Below are 15,802 nucleotides of genomic sequence, written 5' to 3'. Positions count from 1 at the left end.
TTACAAAATAGTTGACAGCTTGTGAGCTCTCTGAAACGTTTAATCAAGCAAGATGGTTACAAAATTCAGGAAAAAAAAGAAGATGGGTGGGGAAAGCATTTCTATCCTTTGTGGAAGACACAGATCCATTAGTAAGTGGACAGTGAATCCTGTTCATTTTATTAGCTAGCCAAGTGACCACTGGAGGTCACTGTTTCTCCACCAATCAATGACCATCAAAACACCAAAGAATTAAGAAGATCTGAAAGAACAGCTTAATTTCAATGAAGATGAGTGTCTTCCTTCCTGTAACTGTTGCTCAGAAATATGTAATAATGGAATTACAAAATGTGATCAGAATTTAAACAAAATTAAAATGCAATTGAGAAACAGCATAGCACAGTCTGAATTTTCCCCCTACTCTCGCCTCTTAAAGGTGATCTATGGAGCGAGATTATATGATCCTTGCTCCAGGCAAAGCACATGTTTTTGAATCAACCCTCAAACATTCTTGTCAAGCTTCAGAATTCAAAGCAAGTGACAAAAATAGGGCAATTTGGAAAGGATTACAATGATAGCAATGATGATGGTGGAGTTTTGTTTTCAAAGAAAGTTAAGATGGGGGCAGGAAGCACTGGATTTCTTTGGCTAGGTGACAAGGAAAGTAACGGGTGAAGAAACAGGGCAGGCTTTGGAGACCATCTGGCTGAGCACACACAAAGCAAGAACTGTTAAATAACAGGAGGGCTTCACCAGAATAGAAACACTTAACTTCCGGCTTCCTTTTTAATGGTCACCTGAGCGGAAAGGAAACCAATGGAAGTCAACGGTGGTCCACAATTCTGCTTTCCAAAAGGTGGGCAGGGTCAAGGAAAAAGAATCCTTTGCGTGGAGAGGGGGCATTCAGGAGAGACAATGGCCTTATGGATGTCAGAGCCCAGCTTCCCTCCTCTCTGCTGTTGGCCATGCAGGCTGGGCCTGATGGGATTTGGAGTCCAGAATATTTGGAGAGCTGCAGACATCTCATTTTGGCTGTTTTAAATTTGCTCCGAAGAAAGAAGGGACAGGACTGTTCATAAACTCTTAACAAAAAATAAGAACTGAAACTAAAATAAGCACCACGAATGAGTAGAGAAAAGGCAGAAGGGGAGGCACTATCAGAAATAATGCATATTTTACCTTGTCTTTCCTTAATCCTTGTAGACTCTTCCAAATATGGACATATAATTGTAATATTACTCTTTTTTCCCAGAATGGACTTTGACGATGAAGATGGTGAAGGACCCAGCAAATTTTCAAGGTGAGTTAAGAAAAAAGGCTCCATCAAGGAATTTAAATGAATGAGGGCACACATTTTGCACATTTAATAGTGCTATTGCCGTAATGAAACCCATGTACTCTCACCAGATCGGTATTAATTTGCATGTGTTTAATATTACTCAGCATGGAACAAAACGTAAAAATATCCAAGAGTTTTGCTTACAACTCTGACAAACTAAACATTTTTGGAGGGAGGGAGGGTGGGTGGGTGCGTGCACATGTGTATACATGTATCCACACACACACCCCTCTATGGATGTGCTGCTTTAATGACCAAAGGCATTTTCTTTAGCTGATCAGCCCATTGGACCTGGTTAGGGTCTGGATGGGAGACGTCAGGGAATATCAGGAGAAGGCAGTAGCAAACTACTTTGGGCATTGGTGCGAACCAAAGTATAAGGATGCTTCTGTGAAGTTATTAGTAGTTGAGCTGGAGTTGTCTGCAACCCTATTTTTTAGTATTTCATTTTTAAAAAGAGAATTGATATTCTTGTTCCAGCCCAAGATGGAGGAGTTCAAGGTAGAATGGATTGAGTACAAGAATAATTTTCCTATAGGTGGGCAGATCACAGTACTGCAGTGTATTGGGCCCTCCTTGGAAATGAATCAGGATGACTGTCATCCCTATGCTGTGGCGAACTCCCTAAACTTTTATTACTTCTGTTTTATTGCTCTGTCCTTGCACAACCTGGGTCAGGAGCTCTGCTTGAAAATGACGGCATGACAAAGCAGTATTTATGTGCGTGCGTTCCTTAGATCTCCTTCTTCAGTTTGACATATTGTAGGTGCAATGAAAAGAGCCTCTGTTGGATTTCAAACTCAAGGTTTTGCATTGCTTGTTTCTTGAATCTAAATGCAGCTTCGTGGCCAACCTTCATTATTTTGAAAGAAATTTTCTCAGGCACTTTGCTGCACCAGATGAGGTCCCTAAGGCCATTTGTCAGGGTTGGTTTACTGGATTCCTCCAGTGAGAAGGGGTTGGTGTAGATTGGAGGTCCCTTCCAACTCATTCATTCTGTGATTCTTTATGCTTCATCATAAAGCATAAAGTGGGGTAACCGTCAGCAAGCTAAAACAGTGCCTACTGAACCTGCTGAAATGTAATGGGCGAACCCTAGTGCGTTGTTGTTGATGTTATTATTATTGGTAATCTACAATTAGATTCACAGTCAAAGACTGGTGGAAACTTAATAATTCAAGTTCTGACCAAGAACCTAAGAATGATTAAGGTAGTGTCTGAGGATAGAGGCAGTTCCAAGCAAGGTCTTCTTTTGTAAAATTAAGGTGTTCAGGTCCGATAAATTCAAAATTTCCAGATATTGAGGGAGTCCTTTAGGTATTGCTCCAAGGGCTCAAATCACAATTGGTATAACACCAGATATTATTGGTGGTGGTCACACAGTCAGCCAGATGTCTAGACTGGATTTGGCATTTTTATCCACCTATCGAGTCCTTCCCAAGGACCTGGGATGATGATGATGATGATGATGATGATGATTTAAACTTATATGTCACCCAACTCCCAACACTTCTGGGTGTTCACAACAATCAACCAAAGAAATTACCATAAAATCAGTAGAAGATAAAAGATGCCAACCACAACAGACCAGATGGAATGAACTCTCCCTCGCCAAAGGCCTGGGTGAAGAGCCAAGGCTTAATGTTTGAGCCAAGACAAATGTTGGGTTTTTGCACTTTCCTCTGCTTTTCCTGGTACTGCTGCAAGAAGCTTAAGACACTTCTACTTTTAAACTCAGCACCATTCCCCATTTCCTCCAAATGCTGCAATATTATGATAAAAGTATGGTTCATTCCAACCAGAGGTTCATGCCCTGCTTTGTAATTCTGACCAGTTTGTGACCCACTTAAATTCAGTGCATAATCTGTGGTCACAGGGATATACATGGCCATCTAAAACCTTGGCTGTTGTCCCAAGAGTCTCTTAAGCTGCTGCCAAAAGTGGCCTTTTTCCTTTTTAATTTTATTTCATCATTCAGCAATCAACAAAATGTTGAAAGCAGAAAACTGCATAATGCAACCAAACGATGAGGATCGTACTTTTGAATTTGTCAAAAGGGGGAAGTGATTGAACACAGGGAGAAAGTGGTATACATTTGTACTTCATTAATTTTAAGAAACTGCAATTTTGCTTTTTTGTCCTTGCCCTGCCCAGTGTTTGGAATGTAGCCCCTAGAATACTCCTCAAAACTAAGTTTGGCCTTTGGCTTGAAAAAAATTACACATCTCTGGTTTAAATAAGCCACAGTGCGAGTTAAAATGTAACAAAGCTGTTCTTAGTTTAAAATAGGAAGCAAAGTTTTTGGTGTCCTTGATGGTATGGTAGAGGAGAGGGTTTTTGAGGTCTAAAAAGCCTAAGGCCAGACATAAAGAGACTGAGACAGACAGATCCATTATAATAACGATGCAGTGTTCTTTCTCTCTCTTTTGTAATAACTTTATTAAATTTTTAAACAAGAGAGATAAAACTAACAAGAACTAACATGTAAGCTAAAAGAAAGAAAATAAAGATAGAAGAAAGTGAAAAGGGCAGAAAGAAAAGAAAGAAAAAAGAAATATAAAGAAGTGACTTCTGATTTTCTTTTACAGCAGTTAGAGGTATACATTGAAACTGAACTCTTACTCTAGGGTTATAACATAACTTTCGTTTTTTCCATCATCTTATATTTTTTCTAATCATCAAACCCAGATATCATAATTTCATTTTTTTCTGTTTTATGCAAAAAGTCCAAAAGAGGTTTCTGATCGTCATTGAACTTAATCAGTGTCTTTTCTCTAATCAAAGCTGTCAATTTAGCTATTTCAGAAAACTCCATCCTCTTCATGATCCATTCTTCTGTTGTGGGCAATGTCAAATCTTTCCACCATTGAGCATATAAAGGTCTCACTGCTGTTAGCATATATAAAAACAAAGTTCCATGAGTTTTTTCCAACTCTTTGTCAGTCCCAAAACAAACATCTCTGGCTTCAGTTGCATATTAATCTTTAAAATCTTCTGAATTAATGTATGCATTTAAATCCAAATTTTTTTAGCTTTTTTACTTGTCCACCAAGCATGATAAAAAGTCCCCTCTTGTTGTTCACATTTCCAACATAAACTGTCATTCTCACTGAGAAATTACCTCTTTCAGTCTGCTGGGGTGCCCAGGCAGAGAAAAGAGATGTAAAATTTGTACCTCTGGAGTGCTGTACCTATAGCTTGGGACTTAAAATTGGCAGTTGCTGGTTTTCTGCTCTAATTATGGCTTTTATAGTATCTACGGTAAAAATAGGTGATCCAAGAGCTGTGTCCTTCAGTCTTTGCCTTCTGGCTTTCAAGTTTGTGTAATAGTCTGGGTGAAGCCAGACATGGAAGAATATATGAACTTTGAGGATCTAGCAAACTCATGTGGATAAACCTAAACCAAAGATATGAAATCTGATGCTCTCTAGATGGGTTATATATTAGTTTGCAAAAATTTTAGCTATTGGTCATGTTATCTAAGCTGGTGGGAACTGATGGCCAAAACCTTTGGAGGCCACCTTGTTGCTTATCCCAGCAGGCTGGAGATTACAAGACATTTGTTTTCAGTATGTTTTTCTCATCCTAATTCTTGTTATGAATCATTTTATGATTATGTTTTCTTTTTCTCCTTTGCAGGTATGATGATCAAATCTCTGTTGATAAGGAAAAATATGCAAGGTAGGCGTTGAGAAAAAAGGGAGGGATAATCCTAAGATGAACAAGAACAAAGCCGTTCTGCCTTTTGTATTTCAATCTAAGGAGTTAGTTTTCTCTTTGGGTGGTCAAAATAACAGCTGATCCAGAAAAGAATAGTGAACTAGGAGATACCATCAGGGAGGGTCAGTCATGGAAAGATGTTGTAGAATCAAGGGAAAGTGTCCTTGTTACAGAGGCAAGTAGATCTAGCTCCCCTTAGAAGTGGATTATTGTGAAATGTATAGAAAGGATGGTACAACACACTAACTTGATGGACTTGATTCAGATGAAAATTAAATGTAGCCCAAACCCATAACTGGAAATATTCCTTCCCATCCATTTAAAAATACTAGATTGCATTCACATAGCCCACTTAATTTGCTTATTGAATTAACCTGTTTTTCGTATTGAATCATAACCCCCCCCAAAATCAGCTTGGGTTGGTACAACACACTAAGCCATAAAAAATGAATCAAGGTTAAAGCTAACCTTGCCTGTTGTGAAAAGGTATCTGCTAGGTGTTGAGTGGTTTAGTAGCAGGTTTTGTGAATACAACCCTACAAAGACGGATAGAGCTTGAAGGTCATCCCCTTTCTGCAGTAAGTGATCTACAATTTCAAAATTAGGGGCATAACTTACCTTCAAAGGCCAAGCTTTGCTGCACAAGATGGTTGTCATCTCCTTTTCTTTTAGAGAAGCAGGTAGCAAGAACTGAACTACCTGCTTGAGAATGCAGAAAATCTCAACCGGTCGGGAAGAACAAAGAGACTGATCTGGTGCACAGCGGTGTCCTATGTTTCTCGCAGTAAAAACAATCTAAAAATGAATTCACTGGTTGGGAAAGACTACAGAGCAGATATGATTGAGTTTACACATCATCCTAAATCATCATCTTGTTGGCAGTGATGTATGTCCCCAGCCACTGAATAAAAACAGGGGCAGTCAGTAAATAAGTGTTGTTAAAAGTTTGGGTGAACAGGGACAGATTTGGTTGGTTGGGAGGAAGATAACAATTTTGGTGCCAGGCAGACTTATTTGGAGTCCACAGTTCAACCCTGAGCTACACATATTCACCTCTATTGATACTTATTTGGGGAAGGAACTGTACAACCAGGGGCTGCTACAGAGAAGCCTGCCTTAACCTGCTTGATATCTTGAAGTAGGAACATTGGAAAAGGACATGATTGAGATCTTCATTGATAAATGTATTTAAGAGTTAGGGGAGACCCCATCAAATGCCTCGGGAGTGCTGGTGTTTGTCTTCACTTTAAAGAGAGCTGAAATTATCGTCGTATAGCTTCTTGCCTACCTGGGTTGGCTCCCCCCACCCCCTTTCCTGGCTCTTCTTAGAGGTAGCTCAGTGGTTTTTTGGAAGCCCATGTTATGGATGGGCATGAGAAGCTATATATCATGATGGCTTTATTGTCTGACTGCCTTACCCTCGAGGTATTGCTGAATACTCGGATACAGTGAGAGCAGGCACTGGTCCTGTGCTGCAGATGACTCACAAAAAATGCACGGAATTTGTCATGTGCATTCACACATTTGAGGACACCTGGGAGTGCCATCGCTTTCTCTTATCCAGATATACCTGCACACATGGAACCTTTTTATAATGCATAAACCCTATGTCAGGAATCCCCAGTCTTGGAGGCTGGTGAGTAATTTGGAATTTGAGGAGCATCTCATGGCTGCTGTTACAAAGATCTGCCTGGGGAGGTTCCTTTCCACTGCACCCCGCAGCCTCCTAGAATATCCTTTCCATTCTCAGTTTATTTTTCTCTCTTTCTCTGGATACGGTCCTAAACAGAACCTGAGGCTACAGCCTCATTCTCACTTTTATTTTCTAAAAGTGATGCCCAGTCTTTCCTCCAGGCCGGAACTTTGCTCCAAAGCAAGCTATCTTCCTGGGAATATGTTTATAAAGTTAATCTCTCAATAAAATAGAATCAGGTAAGGCATGGAGTTTAAGGAAATTACATTCAGATGGCCTACTGGGGACCCAGGCCCTTGGTGGAAAACAAGCAATCTATCTGAAAACAGACAAGTTATCATTTTCTATATTAATCTGTTGCCTCATGCCAGCATTCACTTTTTGGGTGCAGAGCATCGCTCCACTTACTGCCCTGGCCACTCTGATCATGGCCGGATCATGCTTCCCTCCTCCTTCCCTATTCATTTCCGTTATCTTCCATGCTTCGGTGGAGGAAAACTTGGAAATGGAGAATCAGCTTTAGGCATGCAAACTCTGTCTGTTTTAGAAGTTGGTTGTGTTGAGAGAGAGGGCAGGGATATATTTAAGTAACCTAAATTGTAAAGGTTGTATTAGATGAAGCAACATGAGAAATGCAGAGTATGGAACTAAGTGTAGAATGAACTTGCTAAGAATCTCTCTCCCCAGTCCTCCTCCTCCCACCCCCTATAAAAGTTTCCTGACTTAGTGCTTGTGCAAATATGCTTGGAAGTGTATGTATGTATGGAGGTAGAATACGTACCTCACTCCTGTATGAGTAAAACTGGAATGAAATGTAAATGAATTAATTCAAACACCCATTTATGCACTTGCAGAATTCTATTCTTGGAGAAGAATTTGGGTTGCCTGGAGAAGAATGCTATTGTAGTAGTTGTTCTTGTTATATGCAACATAGGGCTTCATAAATAACATAAGATTTCACTGAGAAACTGACTGAAATGTCTGTAGTTCTGTTAAGTTTTGTTTAAAGGGTGGGAAATGGTTCTGTTTTCCTTGTTCTCCAAGTTTTTCTTCCCATGTTTGGAATTCTGCTGTTCCTTATTGCTTCCCTTCCTCAAGATACAAATTTGTTGCTCTGGTGCAGAGTCTCCTCTATATTTCAGTGCATGCATGAAACTCCCCGGCTTGCCAAGACCTACCTGTTTCATTTCAGTGGAGGAGGAAGATCTGCCCATGCCAAGAAATCAGAGTGTGGATCTGCTTCCTCCATTGCAACTTCAGGTTTTGTGGGCAGGGGGGTTCCATGTGTGTTCTTGTGCCTGTTAAAAAATGTGCCCTAATTTTCTAAGCAAGGGAAAAAACAAGAGATAACTGTGTTTACCTTGGCTGTGAACTTCAGTGCCTCTAGCAAGAAATGCAAAATATTGTTTCCTACCAAAATGGTATGATAGAATTAGTGGTTGAAAATAGCAGCGACTCTGGGGAGCAGAAGATTTGGTAGATCTGACATCTACAGAAATAGGCCCTCTTCTTCCAGCCCCCATAGTCCCTCTTGGTGGAAATTGGACACCCACTGTCCAAGTGGAAGCTGACATTGAAAGTGCATTGCTTCTTTGCACTGGAATGGGTGAGAGTAACTGGGATAATGTAATGGTTGGTAGGGCAAGGGGCTGGCCCACCCCTAGGCTCCAAGCAGAAATGACCAAATTGATGATAAAGATGTGGCAGACTGGGGTGGAAAAAGTGAGACACCCACACACTCCCCCAGTCCTTTCTTTGATTTTATCATGGCTTCAACATTTCTCAGATATTTGAATCTCTCAAGAAGGACCTGGGGAGCAAGGGCACTTCACCCAATTTTTCTGTTTTCCCCCCACTATCCCCCCAGGCCATTCTATCTCTAGCCATAATCTGGCATCCCTATAGACTGATACCCATTTATAGCACAAATTGGGAAAGAAGAACCACTGGGTGCAACTGGGTATAATAAGCATTTCTAGTCTGCTAGCTGACCTAACCCTATAAATGTGAATGAGAGCCTCTAACAATGGCTCTCTCCCCCGGCCTTGCATTTCGAGGCTTGGGGATGCTTGGGCATAGCGCAACCCCCTTGAGCCCACCTGGATCTGCTGTACCGATTTCCAAGCACTGCATCTTTTACCGACAGCATCTCGCTTTCTCTCTCGGTTTGCTCCTTCTCATGTCTGCTTAGGGAGAACCATAGTGAGATCGAGAGACGCAGGAGGAACAAGATGACCCAGTACATCACCGAGCTCTCTGACATGGTGCCCACCTGCAGCGCCTTGGCGCGCAAACCCGACAAGCTGACCATCCTACGCATGGCAGTGTCTCACATGAAGTCCATGAGGGGCACTGGGAACAAATCTACCGATGGAGCATATAAGCCTTCTTTCCTAACTGAGCAGGTGGGTGGCTTTGTAAAAGGCTGCAGACCAACTTGGGCGCCTTGCAGAGGCTGGAGAAACAGGGGCAAGTTTTGACCTGTTATAGCGAGGCTGGATTGTAGCTAGACCTGTGTTGGAAATTTCCTCCATCTGTCTTTATATTTTTCTCCTGCAGTTTGGTGGCAGGCATTTCTTCCAAGGGACAATATTTTGATGGTGTTCTCTTGATGAGGATGTTGGGGTTTGGGTGCTTCTTGTATACAAGGTAGCTGAAAGGTATGAGTGAGTGTCCTGTCTTTCCTTGTACGATCTGCTTTCTGGAGGTCTGCACTCATCTGTCAGCTAACAAGGTAGACCAGACTAAGATACCAATGCCATGTAAGTCAGCACTACTTTTACCGTAACAGCTATAGAAAAAGAATCTTGCGAGTCTGAATGTGCTTCCCCCTCCCTCATTTTATCTACAAGTGAACCAGGGAAGGGCTTTCTCAAGTTACTTCCTTGGAACAGGCTCAAGCCCCATTTATCAGATCATTGCCTTGGTAGCGGTTCTTCCTCCTGTCCTTCAAGGCCATTCCTTATGTCTTCTACACCATGTTTGCTTCCCACCCTTCCATTCAGTCCCAAGGAGGAGTTGATAAAGAATCAGACTGGAAAACAAGGCAGCCACAGAGGCTGCAGAATGACCAAGGATGGGGGGAAAAAAATAGCACCAGTATTCTTCAACATGTGTAAAAATAAAAACTTGGGAAAATTGGAAGGCTAATTTCAGCCCACTATTAGAGGTACCCGAGTGCAAGCTCTGTTCAACAAGTCTATGGGTAGCACAGAATGCATATTTATCCCATTTGGGGAAAGCGGCACATTGGCCATCCTGCAAGAAATAGCCTTGGCAGACTCTACTTTCCTTGCCTGTGCCTCGAGTTTGGCTTTGGCATGCCCACTTTCTCTGGGTTTACTCCATGCAGTTACTGGAGGCGGATTCGCATGATTGCACTGTTGCGTCTCCAGGCAAGCTTATTCCGAAGGAGCATGAGATGCAATGTATGGCTACTTATTTGCCCGCAGCCTTGTGTGGGAGTAATAGGCAGACCTGGTTGTGCACTTAGTTTGGGGAGATGTCTCAGAGCCAGTGTGGCATATTGCAAAGGCATTGGACTGGCACCAGGGAGATCCAGGTTCTAGTTCACCCTCAGCCATGGAAGCTCGCTTGTTGGCTTTGAGCCAGGCACTCTCTCTCAGTCAAACCCATGTCACTGGGTTGCTTTTATAGGGAAATGTAGGAGGGAATGCTACCATCTTGAGCTCCTGTACAAAAGGCAGGTATAAACCTAACACACACACACACACACACACACACACTTCTTTTCATTCTCCTTTTAGGTAAAAACTCCAACTGCAATCCTAGAGACCACAAGTCTTAGCAACTATATGAAATGGTTGGCCTTCTAGGATTTTTTTAAACCTCCCTTATATTTCCTGTTGGTTTCCCATCCAAATACTAGCCAGGTTCTTCCCTGCTTAGCTTATTAGCACATTTAAAGATGAGGCATTGGGTTAAGAAGCCTTTCTTTGCTCATGGTGTCCTACAAAATTCCACCGTCTGCTCCACAACCACTAACCTCATACCAACTCAAAGCTTTAACTGCTTTCCAAAATGCGGTCAAATCTTTGTCCTTATGGTGAGCCTTTGGTTGCTATGGATGGAGCTAGAATGAATTTGTTCTCAGGCTCCATAAACCCAGACAACCATAAATCTCTGTCCTGCAACTGCACATTGGTTTCACTTGACTGCTAAGCATGGATTCAGCTGAAATCTCACATGTGACATAGTGTGGCTAGGTAAGATTTTTTTAGCGTGAACTAGAACAAAGTCACACTGAACTGTTGATTGCCTTCTGTCAACATGAGGGGGTACAACAAGCCTTCTATCTATGGCTTGTTGCTTTCTTCCATCTTTCCCATGTTTTACAGTCTCTTTTCCCTGTGCTTCATAGTCTTGAAGCTGAATGGTTGTTGACATAACTGACATCTCTGTCCTGAGAAATATTGGCTCACACTTATCTCTGACGCTTACTGTCTTTGAACTGTTGTCTAAATTATTTATGGATAGTTAACTTTTTTTTTTTTTGCTATTGTGCACACATACACATATACACGTACATACATTCACACACATGTATTGTTTGTGGTCCACATAACACACTACCTTAGGCTAAAAAGGGACTTGAGTAGTTTATGATTCCTTGTGTTGTAGAAACCCAGCCAGTGCCTTAGCCCTGATGTGAATTATTTGTCTGGACATTGTATGTTATGTGAACCCAACAATTATGCTTCGTTAACCAGGGCTTGAGGTATTGTGTGAACTCTGCCCATGAGTGATTTAGTGGGTTTGAATTATTACTTGTTCTGTAGATCCAGACAGTAGGAAAAGACCACATGAGTGTGAGAGAAGTAGTGATCTGTGTTTGCTAATGTTTAGAGAAATAAGGAATGGCCAACAAATCATAGTTAGTTTAGAACAGAAACACCCTTGTGATTGGGTGGCTGCATGGAAGGAGAAAGTAGCTAAAGGAGGAGTTGACTATTTGTGTGCTGTGTGATCCTTCTGCTGAGCATTACATACAAACTTGGTTGTCCTTTCTCAACCTCAAGTCTTCAGTACAGAAAGAATGAAAGTCATTAACCATATCCAGGAAGGTCTGGGGCTGTTGAAAGAATGGCAGAAATATAGTGCACTTCTATCCAAAACACTTTAAATGTGCAAATGGTGTTCTGTGCACACTAGATTGTACAAACTGAAATGTATTGAATGCATTGATCCATGTACATTTCTTCTGTAATTAAAGCTCAGAGGCAAGAATGGTGACGTATCTTTTGGAGAAGGAAACAGTGGTAAGAGAGTTCATTTCTTTTCAGCCCTAATAGGGCAGCTGCTGTTTTAATTACCCAGAATGCTCTGAATGGTGTAGCATTCTGGGAAATGATTGAGGAGCAAGAATGGCAGTTACTAGGCATGGCAGCTAATTGCTTAGTAAAGGTCAAAACATGTAGTCAAAAAATTACTGAAGAAGCAAGATACGTCTGTAGCAAAGAAGAATGATAAAATGCAATGACTTGTGCTGGTTAATGACCAAAATAAAGTTATTTATATTTAAATGCAATGAATAATACTCAGACACAGAGACACATGCACTTTTAAGACACATATTCTGAAACAAAAGGAGAGGAGCTTGCAGGCAAAAAATGGGAAGTGTTATAAAATAATGTAACACAATATGTCCTATCTATCAAGGCAGCAGGGTGCTTGGTTTCTTAAATGCTTGTATTCCTTCTCTCATCAAGGAACTGAAGCACCTTATCCTTGAAGCGGCTGATGGTTTTCTCTTTGTGGTGGCTGCTGAAACAGGCCGAGTGATCTACGTCTCGGACTCGGTTACACCCGTCCTGAACCAGCCCCAGTCGGAATGGTTTGGCAGCACTCTGTATGAGCAGGTTCACCCTGATGACGTGGAAAAGCTGAGGGAGCAGCTCTGTACCTCTGAAAACTCCATGACTGGTCAGTGGTCTCTTGAACAGCTTTGCTCCCCTTGTGGGGGACACCCTAATGCACGCTTCCCTGCCCTGGTGGCTCCTAGATGGGTTGGGAATTCTCAGCATGTCAGGAATTCTGAGAGCTCAAGTCTCATTGTATGTGGAGGGCTCCAAGTTGGAGAAGCCTATCTTAATGGCTTGAGCTACCGTATAGATATCCACTCAGACGCAAGTCATTTGAAGATAAGGAGGTTTAAGGTGACATGTCCAAGGTTGCAGGCTATATACCGATTGGGGGTGGGGAGGAAGGGCACACTGGTGCAAGAAAAATAACAGAAATAACATAGCCCATTCTGTCCATTAATTAAGAATAGTTGCATCTGTGCATCTTTTTCATCTCCCTTTCCCCCAACACTTGTGTTTTTTCTCAGTTTTTCATTGTTTTCTTCAAGTGAACTTTTGTTGTGTCAGCTCCTTTCTGATTTATCCGCTCCTCTATTGTTTTTGGGTCCTTGGGGTTATTGCTTGTTTTTTAGTACACCACTTAAAATTAATCTCCAGCTGTGCTGAGACAACATTTTTTCCCAGTGTTAAATAGGTTGTGTTTGGTTATGACAACACAAAGCGTATAGCTCGTAGGTTTTGAATATACACAAGAGAAGCTTGGGCAATTGGGAACAGTCTGCTGTGGTTTTGGGTGAAATGCATATCGGTGAGAACAAAGGAAAGCAAAGATTATTTGTGCCAGCGGTGCAGTGCTGCTGATCTAGGTAGTTTATTACTGTTGTCTTTTCTTTTTCTTTTCTTCCTTTTTTTGTTTGTTTGAGCCGTGTCTCCACTTCATTTGGGCCATCGGTTCTCTGCCACTTGGCTGTGCTGCTGAATTTCCATCTAGCTGATCGCAAGAGGAGTGGGGAGTATCTGTGTCTGGGTTTCGTGTAAATGTTTCTTTTTCAGGATTCTCTGTGGTGTTTATGGGTTTGACTTCCTTTCCTTTATGAGAGCTGACCCTGAATGTACTCTGTTTTTCTGAAGGCCTTTTATCTGCTTCTGTTGCAATCCTTTCTTGCTTGAAATTTTACAACGGCTTGAAAAGATAATAATAGATTGTCTCTGTTTTCCTCTCTGGTACCCTGTTTCTTTTGCCTCTTTTTCTCTGACACTGTATTTTTCTGTCTGACATCCCCTCCTCTCTCTCTTTCTCTTTGAGACCTCATTTTTCTTATACTTTTTTCCATCTCTCTTTCTGACACTCCCTTCTTTTTAAAGCTCTCAATTGACTATTCCGTGTCCTTGACATCCTCTTTGTATCTTTCTCTCTGATATCCCTTTTTCTGACACTGATTCTAACTTTATTTAACCTGCCCCCCCTTCCTCTCTCTTTTTCTGACTTCCTCCTCTCTATTCAAAATATTATCTTGTAGAATTTTAAAAAAAAACTGCTTTGGATTCACCTACCCAGGAATGAAATTCTGGAGAAGAACAGCTGGTTTTCTTTCTTCCAACCTCCAGCAACACCACCAATGCTTTCCTAGGCTTGGTATCACAGGTTTTTAGAAAAGGAATCAAATCAACTTTGTTCCAGCCAGTTTTTGTGGCTGGTTTGAGGCTCTCTGATCTTAATAACTACTGAAATGTTTTTAATGGACAGCGTTTGTTATTTTTTTCCCCCATTGGATTGTTTCACATTAACCTTGCATGGTTTAGCAAGCTTGGAAGGAGAAGCAGGGTAGACAATAGCAAACAAATTGACCCCCCCCCCCCCCGGGAGAGTGATATGGCTGCCGTAACTTTGAACCTGGCAAATCGCTTGGCTACCCCAAGGGCCTTTCCCAGTAAACAGATTTTTATATGGAATAAAAGGTCAACAGAAGCCTTCAAAGAGACCTGAAGTGTAGGATGCCCAGCTGTTCTCACCTTTTTTCCTTCTTTATGTTTTTTCCCCCACAAAATCTAGTTCTCCACAGGATTGAGTTAAACAGTTTGATGCTCATCTATTCAGCATAAAAGCCATTTAGGAATCAAAAGGACTTTTAGATGGTCAGAGTACTTCATTTTATCTTCCTCTACATGTCCCTCTCCTCACCCTGGCAGAAATAAAGGTTTCAGGAAAACATATCTAAAATAATGGTAAGGAAGGGTGGAAATATCCATTGTTTATTTGCAGTGTGTTCCAGATACTTGTCTGGCAAGGGAGATACCATAATCATTTTTTAAAAAATCACAAGTGGGCTTATGAGTTAGGATAATTTAAAAATGCAGTTGGACAAACTTCTATAGGGAGAGGACAAGAGACTGTGCAACTGAACAAAATTTGCCCTGAAGCACACAACCCACCCAAGCCAAATGTGTTTGGATTACAAGATCCATCATTCCCAGCCAGCAGACCCACAGGTATGAAGCAAAGGATGGGAGTTGTACTCCAAGTGTGTTTGGGGAGTACCACCATGGAGAAAACTGAGACAGAGGGTCTTCAAACGCCTTCCCCAACCTGACGCCTTCCACAGATATTAGTACTGCAGTTCCCAGAATTATAAAGCAGAGTAGACAAAGGGAGAAGGAAGTCCCAATGCATCTAGTCACCCCATTTTGGAATAGGGTCTCCTAAAAGAATTCCATGGATAATGGTATCAACATCCAGCAGAAGATCCAGGAGACCCATTCCTTTTCTTTCCTCAGATAAGAATTTGTAATCCCACATACCATTACAAGTTCTTTTCTCAGATAAGAACTCGTAATGATATGTGGGAAAGACCTTGGGAGACAGGGTGAAGAGATGCTGCCTAGGGAACGGTCAGATAAGAAACAGCATAGCCCACAGCTGGATAGTGGGTGGGGTAAGAGGCTCAGAAGGGACCTCAGAAGGGACTTGCAAGTTTGATATCAGCCTTATCAGGTAGACCAGACAGGAAACTCGACCAGATAAGCTAACTCTACTTTATTGTAAAGCTACATTAACAGAATCTTTCAAGTCTGAAAGTGAAGTTCTCCCCCCGTCTCCTTTACAGCCTGAGAAACTAGGGAGGGTCCCTTCTGAGCCTCTTGCCAACCCGCTATCCAGCTGTGGACTATGCTGTCTTTTACCTGACTGTTCCCTTGGCAGCATCTCTTTGCCCAGTCTCCCAAAGTCTTTCCCAAATACCATTACAGAAC

The 15,802-nt window shown here is 41.7% G+C and overlaps 1 protein-coding gene across 2 annotated transcripts in view; it reads left to right on the top strand.

The window, feature by feature from the left end:
• ARNT2 (aryl hydrocarbon receptor nuclear translocator 2) overlaps positions 1–15,802 on the top strand; it is a 106,902-nt gene that overhangs the window by 24,330 nt on the left and 66,770 nt on the right. For both annotated transcript variants that reach the window (XR_015797507.1, XM_007432111.4), the window contains exons 3-5: positions 1,232–1,279; positions 8,923–9,136; positions 12,461–12,674. Coding sequence is in view for 1 of the 2 variants with exons in the window: in XM_007432111.4 (XP_007432173.2) it covers positions 1,232–1,279; positions 8,923–9,136; positions 12,461–12,674 (476 nt within the window). In the remaining variant the exon portion in view is untranslated. The remainder of the gene's footprint in view (positions 1–1,231; positions 1,280–8,922; positions 9,137–12,460; positions 12,675–15,802) is intronic.

Source organism: Python bivittatus, unplaced genomic scaffold (assembly GCF_059951505.1).
Source record: "Python bivittatus isolate LINGU-HERP-01145 unplaced genomic scaffold, Pbiv_v1 ctg000530_np1212, whole genome shotgun sequence".
Lineage (NCBI taxonomy): Eukaryota > Metazoa > Chordata > Lepidosauria > Squamata > Pythonidae > Python > Python bivittatus.
The sequence above is the reverse complement of the archived record's forward strand: the minus strand, read 5'-3'. Positions and strand labels throughout refer to the sequence as shown.